The 18389-nt window shown below is 42.4% G+C and overlaps 1 protein-coding gene across 1 annotated transcript; it reads left to right on the plus strand.

Moving 5' to 3' along the window:
• The first annotated feature begins 11253 nt into the window (after positions 1-11253).
• LOC131890693 (uncharacterized) lies at positions 11254-15257 on the plus strand. The gene is made up of 2 exons (XM_059240100.1): positions 11254-12772; positions 13006-15257. The coding sequence occupies exons 1-2, from the start codon at positions 11254-11256 to the stop codon at positions 15255-15257; spliced, it is 3771 nt and encodes a 1256-aa protein (XP_059096083.1).
• Positions 15258-18389: the final 3132 nt, after the last annotated feature.

Below are 18389 nucleotides of genomic sequence, written 5' to 3' on the forward strand. Positions count from 1 at the left end.
AGTCCTAAAACTCTCTTTTCTGCAATTTCAAATTGAGTTGTTTTGCATTTAGTAGCATTAAGAAATTTTCTATATATTTTTTGAACCCAGGGTTCTTCAGTTGCTGTTGTGTGTTTAGCTGTGTTGGAGTGCTTCGCTTCGCTCTTAACCTTTTTGTGCCTACAGTCGGGAAGCAGGTTGTGTGATTCCAAATATTGAAGTTCCGTGGATTATCGAATTCAGGTTGCGGAACTTGATTTTGTACTTAGCGGGAAAATATTGTTCAAAGCAAATACGTTTCTTATTTCTTTATTTTTCACTTCAAGCCTCACACCATGACCAATTGGAAAAAGAGTTTTTTTTCGATGGAAGAGGCCTGGGCGTGGCAAATCAATCAAGAATTTGACCTATACTTTCGTATTCACCCAAGCCAAAAGAAATAAAAGATGACATTTTATTGTCCTCAAAACGACGAAGAAAAAAGGCAAGACCAAGTCAAAACTCCCCAAAAGCCCATGATGTCAAGCCAAGTGCATATGTTTGGCTGTGTTATTATGTTATGCCTTTTACCTTACATTCTTGAACTGATCTAATCAACTGAAAGAGGTAGGTTCATGTTCAGCCCAAGGGATTTCTGTCATCTTTGTGACCTATTGTCAAACAGACGGCGAAGAGGGATGCTCTAACTATGAGGTGAACCATGGTTTTAGCTCAAGGTGGCCTTGACCACTCTTACCCCTTGGAACCACGAAACATTCATCTCTCAAAAAAGATTCAAAAGAAAGAGATTCGCTAGGCTGTTGAAGTACAACCATGATGCTAATCATATCAATGATATTTCACAATCCAAACCACCCCAACAATTGACTAGAGTCCCCAAATCTACCAACTAGTTCCCAACCGATATTCATGCAGCTAGCTCGTCTCGGTGGAAGGTGTAAATGTTCCGCAACCTGAATTCCTTAATCTACGGAACGTCAATATTTGGAGTCACGCAACCTGCTTCCCGCCTGTAGGCACGAAAAGGTTAAGATCGCTTCGCTCGTCGAAGCATCATGAGTTAAACTTTGTGGTGCAAGGTGTTGTGTAGTATGCCTCACTTGCACAGCTGGTATCATAGCTTGTGATGCGGCGCTCGCTTTAATTGCCTGCACAACTGCTTTAGATTTCCTTTCCAAAATACAGTAAAAATCGGATATAAGAGCAAATCGGATATAAGAGCAGGGATGTGAATCTCCGAATCAAATTATATAGTACAGTGTAGTAAAGTAGCAGCGGATATAAGAGCACCAAATTTTGGGCCACATTGGATATAAGAGCAGATTTGAAGGCGGCAAAATATCTTCTTTTTTTCCCGCGCTCCACAATGAAGTTTTCGATGGAAACTGGTTAAGCCATTTTATAAAAGCAAATTTTCAGCCGCTTTCTCATAAAAACAAACAGTCATACATGATAGCTTCTTCCAAGGGAACCACTTTTTCCATCAAGCAGAGGCAAAAGCTCCTTGCCGATTTTAACAAGCTGTCCAAGAAAAGCCTGACCGAAGCTGCCACAAAGTTAGGAGTCAAACGTACTTCCTTTGGAAAACTCTTGGCTTTTTTTCAAACTTCATAGCCATTATGTAATTCAGTGACAAATTAACTACGTATTTGGTGCGTAAACATACAGCCAACACACTGCCCTCCGTGCATTTTGTTTAATTTTTGTTGATATTTTTGGCTGCATTTGGTTTGGACCGTAAAACTACATCAAAATTTAGTTTAAAAATTTGTTCTTTGTCATCAGTTTTGCCTCTGGAGCCGCGGAAGTGAAGCATCGGATATAAGAGCACATCGGATATAAGAGCAGAAATTCACGGCCGCAAAGCTGCTGCTCTTATTTCCGATTTTTACTGCATCATAAAAAAATTCTCTTTCAAGCTTACCACTTTCAATGTTTCTTTTTTGAATAGCTCTTGATTCCAAAATTTTCTTAACTTTTTCAACAATCCTCCCTGCACTTGGTGTAGTTATTCTCTGCTTCATACTTGCGTTCGGCATCATTTGCTCTGTTTACTTATAACATCAACATGCTATAAGTAAATTATCTCTTAACAAAAATAGCCGTGGATAGAAAATATCTATTAATATCAGAATATGCTCATCATGAATTCAAGTATATAACTACATGATTCATATGGAAATACTCAAGTATTCTTTGTGAGGCGAAGCCGAGCGCGCAGCGCCGAGCGCAGCGAGACATGCTCAAATTGCTTCCCCAATAAATTCAGCGTAGAGACCATCAGTAGTGCTCCCATTTGGAATAAAATAAATTTTCATATTAGGCTCAATTTCTCTATTAATTTCAAAGGCCTTTGGAAAAGGTCCCGAGGCTGTATTTAGGATTCTTGAGTCAAAATGTATTGTAAATTTTAGAGGTCGTGAGAAAATTCAGTTGCTGGAAGAATATATTTTTAATTTCAGTAGCTTATATTTAATGGGAAATTGATAGAAAATTTCATTATTCATTTACCTCACCTTTTTATTCTGTCTTAGATTAGAACTTTTTGACCAAATTTGTACAACCAGTAGTTTATGCAATTGTTTTTTTGCATATAAATCCCCGAGTCGTCGTATTAGACTTTGGTGCTGAGCAACAGCCCTTTCCTTGTATTCTTGAAATTTTTTTATACTCAGATTAAGATCCTTCATTACATTTTCACGAGCTTACTCTGCATGAAGCCATGCTGAATCTTGCTCTTGCTTGTTGTGCTCACGCTGAACTGCACCTGTTTCCATGTCTTGTTGCACTTTCAGTATTTCTGATGATGCTCGCAGCCCTCGCGCGGCTATTTCAACCAAGTTTTGTTGCAGGTCTTCAAAATTATGTTAATGATGCTGGCTTTGCTCACGAATACTATTCAAATTTGTTTCAATCTGAATATGTTCATTGTTAGTCTTATTGCGAAGCTCAGTTGCTATTTGCTGTGGGCTTTCCAGAACATTTTTTTTCAACTCATTAAACTTTTCTACAAGTCCAGCATTGATTGCACGGTTTTGCTGTGCATCATGCATTTGATATCGATCATATCCCCATAAACGAAGGTTATTCATTGTTTTGTATAAAGACTTAAACAACATAGCTCATTTACATGCTCCGCCGCACAAGCCCTTATGTTATGCATATATTTATAGGTTCATTTAAGTTTTTCCTAATTTTAAATGCTGGATTTTTATGCATAGTATCAAGAAAAAGGAAAGAGTGAGGTGTTCTTGTAGTCTCTTCAAAATCACCAGTAAAATCTTTTTTACTCAATCCAAAAGGATGGCTTTGATAAATATCTGCTAGTTCACGGTGATCGTTCAATTTCCAGAAACACATGTAATTACATTGTAAGCGGATTATTTTTGGAGTATCAAAATAACTTTGAGTTAGAAATATTAATGTGGCATTTTTCTTCTTTCCTCGATCGAGTACATAGTTCTGATATATCATCAAAGCTGGATTCATCACAAATAAAGTCATCAAAAATTATTAGGTTGTGTTCATCTGAGCTTAGTTCATCAACTGTTACTATATTGCTTGTATCAAAAATAAATTCAAAGTCTTTGTCGATCAATTTTGCTTGTTCACATGTTGATTTGAGTTTTACATATTTTTCTTCTTCAAGATCTTTGGCATATACGTACACTTTACTCCAGGGTAAAAGATAATGTATAAGGTTTAACAAAACATTAGTCTTTTCACAACCAGATGGTCCACATAATAAAATTCTACTCGGAGTTGTAGGTGCTAGAGGGTCTCGAACAGGGTTACATGGAGGTCCACGGCCATCCAGTTTCTCTACATTTCCACGTGTTTTGGGTTTGTTTTTGAAGTATTTATTTTTGATCATTGTGTTAAAATTTTACTTATACATAACATACATTTAATACAAAATGGATGCAGCCAAGTATGAACAAGCACAATTGGCAAATGAGCTACACAAACCAGCCAGAAAGAATTATCCACGAAGACAAACAGTAACTTTTGGAATTGATGACCTTTGGCAAGCAGATCTAGTGGAAATGCATGAGTTGGCCAGTAAAAATAAGAAATACAATTACACGCTTACTGTAATTGACACATTTTCAAAACAGGCTTTTGCTATTCCAATTTAGAATAAAACAGCACAAGCTGTCAGCCAAGCTTTTGAAGGAATTTTGAAACACAGAAAACCAATTAACCTACAGACAGATCAGGGAATGGAATTCTTTAACAAGACATTCCAAGAATAGATGAAACAACACAAAATAATCACTATCACACATTTTCAAATAAAAAAGCTGCCATAGTTGAGAGATTTAACAGAACATTGAAGGGACGTATGTGGATGAAATTTACAGAGTTAAATTCCCACAATTGGCTTGATATAATAGATCATTTGATTGAAGAATATAATGCTGGATACCATAGAACAATTAAGCGAGCACCAATTGAAGTAAACAAGTCCAATGAAGGGGAGATAAGAGAATTATTACAAAAAAGTATGAAAACAAAACATCCAAAAGCGACGAAATTTAAAAAGAGTGATAGTGTGAGAATTTCCAGAGCAAAAGGGATTTTTGATAAAGGTTATAAGTTTAATTGGTCAGAAGAATTGTTTAAAATTACAAAAGTTCTCGCAACAACACCCACTACATATAACATTGAAGATATGTCTGGGGAAGCAGTTCAAGGTTGTTTCTATAATGAAGAACTCCTTAAAACGAAAATACCCAATTATGCTAGAATAGAAGAGGCCTTGAGGAAGAAATTTGTTGATGGTAAGGTATATTTAAGAGTGAAATGGAAAGATTATGATAATAAATTTAATAGTTGGATTTTGCAAGATGATAGTGTGAAACTTTGAGCGACGTACGCACGCTGCTTGGGGAACTTTGCTCTCCTCACTTGATAATTGATTGAAGAATATAAAAAGGGTAGAATAAAAACAAAAAGTACCTGCAATAATTAAAATAACTATGCCTGATCATGATTGGGAGGGATGGCATCATACTTGTAACAATGCAAGATATCATTCTACTTTATTTAACAATGAACCAGAAGACTGTCCAACATGTGAGAAAATCTTATATAGATATTATGTAATGTATCTAGATAGTCTACTTAATAAAGAATATCCTAACCATGAAAAATATGTTAGCTTTAGTGTAGGACCAAAGGATTCAGATTCTTTTGATGGCTGGGTTGTTTTCCTCTTTAAAGATGATATAACTGAAAAATGTGCACCTGAAATTGATGCCAAGGATATTGAAAACAAAATCATCCGGAGCTATTGGGTGCTTTTCATGTGGGGATGCTATACTCAACTACACACATTTTCAATTTCTTTGATTGAATTTTCCTTTCTGTAACAATTTTAGTCATATTACTGAAAAAAGATTTTTCATAATCATCATAGTGAATACTTTTATGTTTGTTTACTTTAGTAATTCCTTTTGCCTTTTTTTGTTTTCTATCAAGAAATAATAAACCGTACTCTTTACTTCTAAGTCCTGTGAAGCAGGTAATGATTTTGGATGGATACACATTCCTCATGTATCCTGGAATTTTCTTTGTTTTTGTTGAAAAAAGAAAGTTATTCTTATGATAATTTGAGAAATCAAATTGTTTACTCATTTTCTGTAATTCAATGTTCAAATCTTCACAAAATATTTGGAAGATAAGACTATCAGTATCTGTCATCAACAGGCGAATAGCAGGACATTGGTTTTTGAGAACGTCATGCCAAAATTCATACATATGTTGTTTAGATAATTCTAAAATCTGGAACCCTATATAGATTGGTCTATATAAAACCTCCTTAGGTTTAATCTTTTCTACTCCTGAAAAACAATTTTCTTCATCATCACATTCAATGCATTAGCTATCAAGATTTTGACATTTGTTACATTGAGAATAAGAAACTACTTTCTTGATTAAAAATATTTTCTTTGAAGCCATTTATATCTCTCCTGGTTATTAACCATTTCAAAGTTACTTAACTGGGTAACATCCATTAAGGTTTTTCCATACACAGCATTGTTCATGAGTTTGAAAAAATCGTTCTCAAACTCATTCTTTGCTTGAGATCTCAAAAATGTATTGAGCTCAATGTATGGCTTCAACCATGCGTTTTGACGGTATTTTAAAACCTTGTGTATTTTTTCAATAACAAGACCCTTGGATTTGTAATAGTGAAGATTATTACCAGAAACAACATAATTCTTTCGTGACCCTAAATGAGGTAATAATTTAGGATGTTTACTTCCTAAAGGAGTAATAACCACAGGAGCTAGAGGAAAGTCATTATGATTATCATGTAGCTTTTCTGGATACCTTAAATCAACTTCATAAAAGTAGTTGAATGTCTTGGTTAGTACATACAACTTGGGTTCCACCAATTTAATATGACCAATAGGTTGAGGTTGCATCATTGCCCAACCATTTTAGTTAACAGGCTCCATGAGATTGGGATCCAAGGCAAGGTTCTCAATTGGTTAAAAAGTTTCATTTCTGGTAGGAAGCAATTGGTTAAGGTTGAGGGATCCCTTAGTGACATACATGATGTCAAGTCAGGTGTTCCCCAGGGTTCGATCTTAGGGCCCCTCTTGTTTATAATATTCGTTGCCCCGCTTCAAAAGCTTAGTATCACTGCCAGCCTCTCTTCTTATGCTGACGATACAAAGTTAGTTTCTGGTAGGAATGGCCAAGATTCTAGTAGCCTTGCAAAGGACTTAGATCGAATCTACTCTTGGGTAACTGAGAGTAATATGGCCCTGAACGGAATGAAATTCCGCTCAATGACATTTGGGTCAACTCCTTTAAATACTCCACTCGTAGATAATGGAGGTAAAGATATTGAGCAAGTCTCATCTATGAAAGATCTAGGTGTAGTCCTCCAAAATAATGGAAAGTTCGATGAGCATATCCATTTGAAGGTGGGTAAAGCCTTTCAAACGTGTGGTTGGATATATCGCACGTTTAAGTCCAGAGGTAGAATCACGATAGTAACTCTGTACAAGTCGATTGTTCAGCCACATCTTGAATATGCTTCACCCATTAGGGCTCCTATGAGTTCAGCAAGTTTGCAAAAGGTTGAACAAGTCCTAAGATGTTTCACTAGGAACATCACAGGATTGAGAGAGCTCTCGTATTGGGAGAGACTAAAAAAGTTGGGACTGTACAGTGTTCAGAGAAGGTACGAAAGGTATCTGATACTGTACGTCTTCAAAAGTATCCAACCCTACCTATCAACCCTACATTCAAGGACTAGCTCAGTCTGCCAACTCAATATATACATGTTGCCCACACTGAGATCAAGGAAAGCATGAAGAAGAGACTTCTTGTACTGAGGGTCAAAAGTGTCCTTCGCCAAGGTCTGGTCAAATTTACAATGAATTGCTTCATTAGACTGTTCACTGTGCCAAGCCATGTTGATAATGGCTTGTTCACTGGCGTTTTTTTTATTGTAATTCAATGAGATTTAACGGGGATTAAAACGGACGTGAGTTTTTCACCAAATGAAATTAAGCATTTGGCGTTCGCAAAACCTTTAAAAGTACTTGTATGTTGGCAGGACAAAGTTTGTGGAAGAGGGTAAGTTCCTAGCATTGTGATTGGTCATTAAATTGGCCTTCTACACCGTGTCCCGAATTAAATGCAACCACGAAAAGAAAGGCCCTGGTCCAAATTGAGCAGGTCTATGTTTGATTATTTTCCAATATATCCTCCCTTAAGCTTCAATCAAGCCTTGATTCGACCTGTCATGCTTTTGAACAAATTTTCAAGGATCTCTGGAGATATTTTGGCCCAAGCTTGATAGAGCCGCTTTTCAAGAGCAACAAGAGTTGTTGGCTGAATCTTACACTCATCAAGTATTTGTAGGAGAATAGCTCAAACATTTTCAATGAGAGAGAGATCAGGACTATTGGGAGGCCATACCCCCTTCCCCCAGCAAAAAGGCAAATTGCTCTCGATCCATTTAGTGGTTGACATCGCGAAGTGGCTAGGTGCTCCATCGTGCTGAAATATGGCTACAGACATCACTGAGAAGAATTTACGTTCCAATGTTCCACCAATATTTTGCCTCCTTGACCAGGCTTCAAACAATGTTTTGTCAAGATTTTCATCAACAAAGTATTGCGAAGTCACAGTCTGCTTTGGGGCCACTATGTGCAACATAGAAATAATAATAATAATAATAATAATCTTTATTGCGACTCTTGGTCATGTCATGGCGTAAAAATAACTATAAAATAAAATCTGATGTATATACATTATACAAAAGTTTGTTGATAAAACAAGAAAAATGTCAAGAAGGTAAAGGCAATAAAATAGTGGACTATAAAGTGATATCACAATGAGTATGACTAGACTTGGTTCAATGCACGTGCAGAAAATACAGAAATGACCTGGCTCAAAATTGCTTCCCATACCATGACTTCACGCTGACTGATGGAGGTACTTCCTTTAAGGAATGAGCGCTAGCAACGTCATTTTTTCGATTAGGGGGGCGGAACAATTCAAAAGGAGACTCGCCAGAGAATACCATTTTCTTCCAGTCCTCATTTGTCCAGTTTTTGACCATCTGACAGAACTTGACTCTCTTTTTCTTTTGTTCATCGGTCAGTTTGGGAACGATTCGTGGTCTGTATGGTTTGACTCCAAGGATTTTCGATAAATTCCAATGAACAGATGATTTCGATATTGGGTGACCCTGGGTGGCCATAGTTTGTAAGTTTTTTGGCTAAATTTCTCGTTGAATATCCCTTTTAGTTAAGGTTTTCGAGACGACGATTTTGTCAGTTCTTGTCAATGAAGTCTTGCGCCCCCGACCCTTGGCAATGGATAGGCTCTTGCCAGCTTTTAAAGCCTTCATCCATCTTGAAATTGAGGTTCGGCTGACCTTAACTTCCTTGGCAACCTCAGGGACACTTGTGCACCCCTCCTCCATGCCTGCAGCACGATTCCTGACCAATTCTGTTAAACCATGCACCATGACGGACATTGAAATCTTATAAAACACCTTAGATTAGACAATGGCTCTCACATAGTTGACTGTAGTTACCTTTCAACTACGACTCTGGGACAAAGGAGCGCCAAGAAATCCCAACGACGGGGAGAGTCAAAAACAGTAAGGACAAAATAAACAACAGAGACAGCAGACTAAACACGCTGGACCCGCGAAACCCTGAACTGGAACCCTGAGCCGAAAAAAGAAGACGGTGACCCTGAGAGAGGAAGCAAAAAATAAGAACAAGGAAAAAGGATAGCTGATGTACCATGTGTCGAAACGAAGAGAAGGAGAAATAAAGAGATCGAAGTAATTGCGGTTATTAGTGATTCGCCTGTAAAAGGTTGACTGGAGGGCCAAGCTAGATACAGTCCATTAGAAGGGAACGCCCTACCATTTGCTGGTCCTTCGAGCCGGATCCATCAAGGAACGAACGAGCAAAGCAAGAGGATCCTTGCGAGTGCGCGCGCCAGGGATCCGACAACCAACATGAGTACAATGGGTGCCCGTGGGAGCCGGGGCTGGCGAGGCCACGGAGGTCACAGGCGCCAATCCCCTTGGTGCCACGTCCCTTGGTGCCACGCCTCTTGGAGACACGCCAAAGCCATCAAGCAGCGTCCGTCGCGACATGGCTATGGACGGTATTCCTAACACAATTTATGCCCGACCATGGTGACTAAAATATGCGAATCAGAATTATCGTCAATTAGTTAACTTTCGTCACCCTTAAAAAGAAGACAAATTGCGAAGTCTGATTTTCATCTGCTTATGCATTAGCCTAACACTTCCCTGCAAACCTTACGTTGCAAAATGTGAACAAATAGTGAAAAGGATAGAAATTTATTCCCATGCTTTCAAACGTCAATTAAGAAGTTGATCGCTACAAAGCAGACGTTTTCCCCCTTCGAATAATGGATCAATCACTTAATCCACCTGAATAAACCAACACTGGCCTCGAATCAGAACTGTTAAGGCTCTAGACTTGGGCTGGAATTTGGTGATACAATCTGGCTTTCACGGCCACCAAGAACTTCCGACAAGGATCTCATCTAGGCACTCAAAGATTTACCTCTCCCTACACATGCCAAAGCACAGATGACAGAACACCACAGCATTTCGTTTGACAAGTTGGAACTTGCATCAAATTTTCAACTCAATCAGGCGATGCTTTTGTTGAACAGAGAGCAAGTTTAGACAAATTAAAGTCATTGTTATAATGAACGAACTCGCATCACCACAATTGCCAAACCTAACTGAGAAGAATGACATGTTTTACTGAGATTTCGAAAATGGGGTTCTTCATGGCACATACTTCATATCTTGTCAAGAAAAAATCAGTAACTTAAGTAAGACGGGGTGAAATTAAAACGCTCAATTAAGCGCCAGATCAGAGGTCTCCATGAAATTCACCCTCTTTGCTCATACTAAGCATGAGCATTCTCCTTAGAATTGTGATAATAATTTTAACTCGTTCATCATTGAACAAATCATAAATTATGAAGTCTCGTAACCTATTACTAAATATACCTCGACCCTCTCTTAAAAAAACCATGTTTTCTTACTTCTCAAAAGGTGACCAAGCTAATGTAGATTGGTGATCATTTTAAATTCGCATATTTTGGTCACCATGGTCGGGCATAAATTGTGTTAGGAATACCGTTCAAAGCGACATGGCTAACAAGAAACGGGCTATTACTAGGACACTTAACGACCTCACAGGGTACCTGGAAACAACAAGGCTACGATCAAGAACACTCCTTCGAATGAAGCTTGCAGAGGCAGAGGAACACCTCTCAGAGCTTGATGGGATCATCCAGGGCCACTTAGCGGAGAACGCTGATGAGAAGGAGTGCTCAAGGGTTGAGGACTACCTCCATGAACAGAAGACTCGAGTCATGGAGATAAAGGCCGAAGTCCTGGACCATTTAGAAAGCCGTAAGGATGAGACGTCGACAGTGTTTGGCTCGGACCAGGCCAATCTCAAAGGCTTTCGAACATTGGAGAATTTGGCCGGGCCAAATTCATCATGGGAGCGGATGTTGCCCTTTGAAGAAGAACAAGTACAAGAAGGTGGTCATGGGATGACCAACAAGAGATATCACGGGACCGTTGTCAGTGCAGATGGTTCTGGATCTAGACGCGGCTTGCTGGACCAACAAGAAGCCATCCAATTGGGCGCAAGAGGGCGAGATTTCGATGACGAGTCTGCACTTCACGGTGAAGAGCAGATCCCTCGTACAAAGCCAAGGCCCTCCTAGATGACCACAGCGTCCCTGGGGACCACAGGGTTTGGATCAGGCGCAAGATCTACAATTGACATCAAGATGCCAAAGTTCAAGGGAGACATCACCCAGTTCGAGGAATGGTCCAATGCCTTCCAAGCCCTTGTACATGAGACAAATAAGTCCCCAGTGGAAAAGATGGGCCTTCTCAAGGCCTCTCTGGAGGATGAAGCTCGGCTTCTAATTGCGGGATATGGGAACACGTGTGAGCACTACCTGGAAGCATTGCGGGTCCTTGGAGAGGTCTATGGTGACCCTGTTCTCCTGGTGGAAGCCCAACAGAGAGAGATCGAAAATCTGCCTAACAGATATGCTGAGCGCCTTCCCAATCAAAACCGGTTGGTTGGGTTGAGCAGGTGGCTACTTGAACGGGTCAAGAAGCTGCGACGATTCAACCAGAATTTAGCGTGTGGATCTGGCGCCAAGGATAGCGCCCTAAGCTTATCCAGGAGCAATACAAATGCTGCGTCGACGAGTTTGTGCTCCAATTGCCAAGGTGGCCACAGAGCAGTGGACTGCTGCCTCTTCAAGGGCTTGCCTCTCTCGGAGAAAATGACATTGGTTATGTCCAAGAACCTTTGCTTTGGTTGTCTGAGGCAAGGCCATTCTTTGGCCAAGTGCCGTTCAAAGCAGAGGTGCGGGGCGGATGATTGCTCGAGACACCATCACGCACTAATACACAAGGCTGGTGAAAGAGAACCAAAGTCTGAGTTCGGCGGAAGGGCTTCCACCAACAGCTCCAGCACTGGCATGAGCGTGGTCTTGGGCATGGTGCCAGTAGTCTGTTTTGGACCAAATGGGAGGGTTGTCCTTAATGCTCTGATTGACGAGGGCTCAGACACCACCTTCATCATGGATAGTGCCTTGAAAAAGATTGGTCACACCAGGGGCAAGGAGGGCAGACTGGTTGTGAACGGAGCAACAGGATCCACCGAATTCCGCTCCAGAATGGTTGACGTGGAGGTTTCAGGGGCGGGTGGTGGCAAGTTCCAGATTCGTGCCAGGTCGCATCCCAATGTGTGCCAGGGCCTCAGAGGTTCTTCTTGGGAAATGGTCAAGGGCCGATGGAACCATCTGAGGAATCTAGACCTCTCGACCAATGAAGACAGGGTCCAAATGTTGGTCGGTCTAGACAACGGACACCTGATTGAACCCCTGGAATTCCGACATGGGTCGCCAGGTGATCCATACGCGTTCCGCACACACCTTGGTTGGGTGTGCCGTGGAAGCATGGAAGACGGTCTGCAGTTAGACAAGAAAATGGTTCACTTCGCCCATGTGGCTGATCACGACTCTGAGATCACCAGGCTTGACGAGTGCTTACATGAGTTCTTTGAGACTGAGTCCTATGGCGCGGAAAGAAGAGAGAATCAACCATGCCATTCCATGCAGGACCAATACGCACTGGAGATGATTCAGGGAGGAATCGGGAAGTTGGAAAACAGTCCTGGTTATGAAGCATCTCTCCCATGGGCACCAGGACTGGAGAAGCCTGGTAACAACAGGATGGTTGCTGGGAAACGCTTATAAGGTCTAGAGAGGCGTTTCCTTCGCGATCCCAGGTTCCAAAAAGCCTACGTGAAGGCCATACATTCCACGATTGACAACGGATATGCCGAGCTCGTGGAAGACCCTGTAGAGCTTTTTTACCCTGAGCAGGCCTTCCTTCCACACCATGGGGTTTGGAAAAAGAACGGTGATAAGGTTCGTGTTGTTTTGACTCAGCAGCACGATTCCATGGGAGGAGTCTCAACGATTCTTTGCTCACTGGGCCTTCACTTCAATGCGAGTTACTGGACGTTCTCCTCCGGTTTAGAGAGAGGGAGGTGGCTGTCACGGCTGACATTGAGGCCATGTTCTCCAGAATCAGCCTGAGGAAGGAGGACGCCAGGTACCACCGGTTCTTGTGGAGAGACTCGCCAGACAGAAACCTACAAACATTGCAGATGACCGGCGTGGTATTTGGGGACTCCCCATCTCCATGTATAGCCATCAGCACACTCCACAGAGCTGCAGTTGACGCTAACTGCTCTAAAGAGGTGGAGAGGACTATTAAAACCCAGTTCTACGTTGACGACTTCCTTGACAGCTTCGGTGATGAACGCCAAGCAATCAATGTGGCCTCTAAGGTCAAGGAAGTTCTAGGGAAGGCTAACTTCAATCTGCGTGGTTGGACCTCCAACAAACAAGGGGTTGTCGGTGCGGTGGGGGCAGTTAACATGGGGCACGTGCCCCTCCATCAAAATGACACAAGGATTCTTAGATCAACGTGGAACACCATCCAGGACTGTATCACATTCAGCACTACTACTGTAAGCAAGATCAGCTTCACAAGAAGAGGATTGCTGAGCAAACTGGCTGGACTTTTTGACCCTCAGGGTCTCATTGCCCCTGTAACGGTTTCTGGGAAGATCAAAATGAAGGAGCTTGTGATCCAGAACCTAGGTTGGGATGACCCTGTATCCGAGGAGACACGTCACTGGTGGTCTGACTGGGTCAGTGGGCTTCAAGACCTTTCTGCTATCATGTTCCCACGCTGCCTTTTCCCCCTTGGTCTGGAACACACTCATAGGGAGCTCCATATATTCTGCGACGCCTCAGAGCAGGCATTTGCAGCTGTGGCTTATCTGCGAAGTCAGGACGACGAGGGGAATGTGGCTGTGCGGTTAGCCTATTCAAAGACCAGGGTCTCTTCAAAAAGGCCCAAAACAATTCCAAAGCTCGAGCTGCAGGGGGCTGTGCTCGGTGCCAGGTTGGCCAAATATCTGATCCAAACGCTCAGAATCAAGATCCACTCCACTACCTATTGGACAGACAGCCAGGTTGTTCATGCGTGGATCACCAACCTCGCTCAGACCTACAAGCCATTTGTGGCCGTGCGTGTTGGAGAAATCCAGACGTTGACCAAGGGTACCGAGTGGAGACATGTCCCAGGGGCCGGAAACCCAGCGGACTTAGCCACGAGGGCCAGCCAAAGGCCCACCTTGCCAGGGTTGTGGCTCTCTGGCCCCCCATTCCTCTTGCGCGGGGTCGACTGCTGGCCAGAGAGAAAAAAGATTGAGGAGACGACTGAGGAGGTCAGAGCCAAGTTCGCCCAGACCCATGCTGTTGAGGGGCCACAGGTTGGAAGTGGGGCCAAAACGCTCCATGGGGCCGTAGAAGAATTCAGGGTGGACCAACCAAATGGCACACTTGAGGAGATGATTGTTCTTGCCCAGCTACAGATGTTCCCAGAGGAGCTGCGGGCATTAAACGGGGGGAGGGCCCTTTCAAAGTCGTCTAGACTCCTGGAACTGTCCCCATTTTTGGACCCTGAGGGCCTACTCCGAGCCCGAGGGAGGTTGAGTCAAGCTCAGGTGGGTTACGACCAGAAGTTCCCGGTTGTCCTCCACCCTACGCACCCACTGACCAAGCTAATTGTTCAAGACAATCAACACAGACATCACCATCCTGGGGTCAATCATGGATTGGGTCTCCTACGCCAGGAATACTGGGTGCTACGAGGGCGAGAGGCCGTGAAGACGGCTCGCCGTGAGTGTGACCACTGCCAGAGAATGACCGCCCATCCAGCCACCCAAGAGATGGCAGACCTCCCCCAGGAGCAACTTGCTTGTGACCAACCACCATTCTACTTTGCTTCTGTGGACTTCTTTGGGCCCATGGAGGTACTGGTGTCAAGAAACAAAATTGAGAAGCGGTGGGGATCAATCTTCACCTGCATGACGACCAGGGCGGTGGACATAGAGGCCGCGCCATCACTTTCGACCCCAGACTTCCTCAACGTCCTCCGAAACTTAGTAAGTCTGCGGGGCAAGCCCCACCAGATCTACAGCGACAATGGGACCAACTTTGTTGGGGCTGCAAACCTGTTGGCTGAACTACAGAGGAAGGAAGGTCCCGGTCCTACCTTCTTGGATTCCAACAAAATAGTTTGGAAGTTCCAGCCCCCAGGTGCCCCACACTGGGGTGGGGTGCACTAGGCCCTCGTCAAATCTGCCAAGATGGCCATGGTGAACATCCTCGCCAAAGAAAAAAGAAGACGGTGACCCTGAGAGAGGAAGCAAAAAACAACAAGGAAAAAGGATAGCTGATGTACCATGTGTCGAAACGAAGAGAAGGAGAAATAAAGAGATCGAAGTAATTGCGGTTATTAGTGATTCGCCTGTAAAAGGTTGACTGGAGGGCCAAGCTAGATACAGTCCATTAGAAGGGAACGCCCTACCATTTGCATTGGGTCTGGTTGCATTGAATTCGGGACACGGTGCACTTGTGAGATTCAATGTTGGGAGATTTTAAGATGGTCACCAAGGATCTCAAAAATAGTCTTGAGTATAGGTTGCTTGATCGAACTGTCGTGACCGCGTGAAAAGACGTATTTAGCTGATTTTTGGCCTCGATTTGGAAGAATGTGAAGGCATCTACTATTGAAAAACTGAATACTTTACCCAGTCGCAATCCAACATCAGTGCCCACGAAACCACATGGAGGCATTTCATTGTCTGGAAAGGCACTGTTGTAGTTGTTCCGTGCATCGACGAATTGACACGGTCCAATGGAAATGTCCCAGGTGCAAATCTACCCGCTCAATACGGAAAGGAAGCTTTTACGAGCGCTCTAAGCTCCACCTCCAGCAAGTGGTCAGGTTTACCTATGGGTGGTCACGAGATTGGACATTAAATGAGATTTTGTACCAATGTGGGGGAATGGACTCTTGAACCGGAGTGGATTGGGCTAATTTCCACCGGGATATCTGTCAGGTAAGATCTCCATGGAAAATAAACGTCCCATTACTTTCAAACAATAGTTTTAAGATCAGAATGCAAAGAATAAATCCATTCAGAAGAATTGTAACAAGCCAAATATGGTCGTCCTGCGAGGCAAAGAATAAAGGCAGTGACTCTACTTAGGTATGAGATCCATATTTTTGCGCTACTTACATCAAACAGAACCGTTCAACAAAGGGATGAAATTATTCGTCAACATCGATCTAGCATCAAATGAATAGTCTTTTTTTTATTATTCAAATCGATTTAGTATCAGGTTCATTGAGACTCTTCATGGTAACGTAGCGTCGGTTCAAGCTTTTTCGAAAGCCAAAGGAGAGGATCGGACTGAGCAAGGCAAAATGCTTCGCCATGCTGGAAACTTCAATCATAATATCAAAGTCCTTCAAGCTGATTCAGGGGTTTTAGTTGTTGTTAAACGACCAAAACGGGCTAGCCAAGGGAAGTATTTTCCATGTAGAACCTGCCTGGGTTTCTACTATCAATCAGAATTGTGGCGTCACATGAGGCAATGTGGGAACAAGGTTGGCAAACCGACGAATCCAATTATGGAGAGCAGGGCATTGCTGATTTGTGCGGTGGAGGAGAACGAAGCCCTCACTAGCATTCAATCATTGCTCGAAACAATGCGTAATGATCCCATTTACGATATTATAATCAAAGATGACATACTCATCTTGTACGGGCAATATTTGAAATTAAAACATCAAGAGGACCAAAACCCTACAGCCCATATCAAGCAAAAGCTCAGGCATGTCGCACGGTTTATGGAGCGCTTCAACGAAACCATGGCAGACTGGGTCCCATTAAAAAACATCATCGATCCTGGACATTTTGACCTAATCGTAAAGGTTACAAAACAATTTGCATTTGATCGGTCGGCCGTGAGCTTGCCCTTAAAGATAGGGCATGCCTTGAAAAAATGTTGTGCCATTCTTCGGGGCCAATCCATTCGCAAAATGGACCATTCATTAAGAGAGAGGACAGAAGCCTTCGATATTCTCTATTGTTCGGAATGGGGTGATCGCGTAGCCCGCCAGAGCCTTACAAAATTGAAGAATGACAAGCTGAACAAAAAAGACGAAATTCCCGTGACTGACGACATAGTGAAACTATCAAGGCATCTAAAAGAAACCATAAGTGAAGTTGTCTGAAGTGAACTGGATGGTAAATCATGGCGAGGTTTGAGTGAGATGGTGCTCGCTCGATTGATTCTTTTCAATAAGAGGAGGGGAGGTGAAGCCGCTTTGAAAATGGATGACTACAACGAGGTCCGACATGGTACCACCCAGTTGGACGAAGAGATATCCAAATCATTGACCCCGATTGAATTGAAACTGGCAGAACGCCATCTTCTCGTAAAAGTGGTGGGAAAGAGAGGAAGACATGTGCCTCTACTAATGCCAGACAATTGCGTCGAGGCCGTGGACAAACTCATCACTTCTCGAGTAGTCGCCGGAGTGATATTGTGCTAGAGTACGAAACAAATGAACATGAAAGGGAACGCTGAAATGGATTAATTCAATTTAAGTTCAATTCGAGTCCAAGCTTTGCGTTCATTTGCAAATGAGATTGGTCCTACCATACCACGGCAATGACTAATCGTGTGCCTAATGCGCAAGGAAATTTGTATTCGACGTCCGTAAATTTCCATGGAAGTCTCTATAGTAGAGAAGTATTAAACTGTTGATTTGGGACTTCCATACAAAGGAGATCTAAACCGTTATTTCGGGACTTCCATGAAAAAGAAATCTGAGACCGTTATTTCGGGACTTCCGTGCAAAAGAGATCTGAGACCGTTATTTCGGGACTTCAGTACAAAAGAGCTCTGAGAGCATTATTTCGGGACTTCCAAATAAAAGAGATCTGAGACCGTTATTTCGGGAATTCCGTGCAAAAGAAATCTGAGACCGTTATTTATGGACTTAAGTACAAACAAGATCTGAGACCGTTATTTCGGGACTTCAGTACAAAAAAGACCTAAGACCGTTATTTCGGGACCAAAAACATAGCCTTTTCATTGGTTGATTCTGGAGTCCTGAAACAACTGTATAAAAACCCATGTATTAAAATGTTCAGTTCAAAATACCGTTGTTTTAGGACCTAGCCCTAAAACACATTTAAAGGCGTAAGCTATCATTTTCAAGTATTTTTATATTTTTTGTCATTTTTTGATTTCGGGACGTCCCGAAATCACAAAGTGTCCCGAAATAACGGTTTCATGTCTATTTAGGTCCTTAAACAACGGCGCAGGAAAACACATACCTTCTTACATGGTAATTTGTATTGGATCATTGTTTCCACCAGTCCAAGGCTCACTCAGCTCAT

The sequence above is a fragment of the Tigriopus californicus genome, chromosome 11, assembly GCF_007210705.1.
Source record: "Tigriopus californicus strain San Diego chromosome 11, Tcal_SD_v2.1, whole genome shotgun sequence".
In the NCBI taxonomy this organism is placed as follows: Eukaryota; Metazoa; Arthropoda; class Copepoda; order Harpacticoida; family Harpacticidae; genus Tigriopus; species Tigriopus californicus.

Coding starts and splice junctions, on each gene's coding strand:
- LOC131890693 (XM_059240100.1), top strand. CDS start 11,254: ATGACCACAGCGTCCCTGGGGACCACAGGGTTTGGATCAGGCGCAAGA. Junction 12,773..13,005: donor ACCAGGACTGGAGAAGCCTG/GTAACAACAGGA, acceptor TTGACTCAGCAG/CACGATTCCATGGGAGGAGT.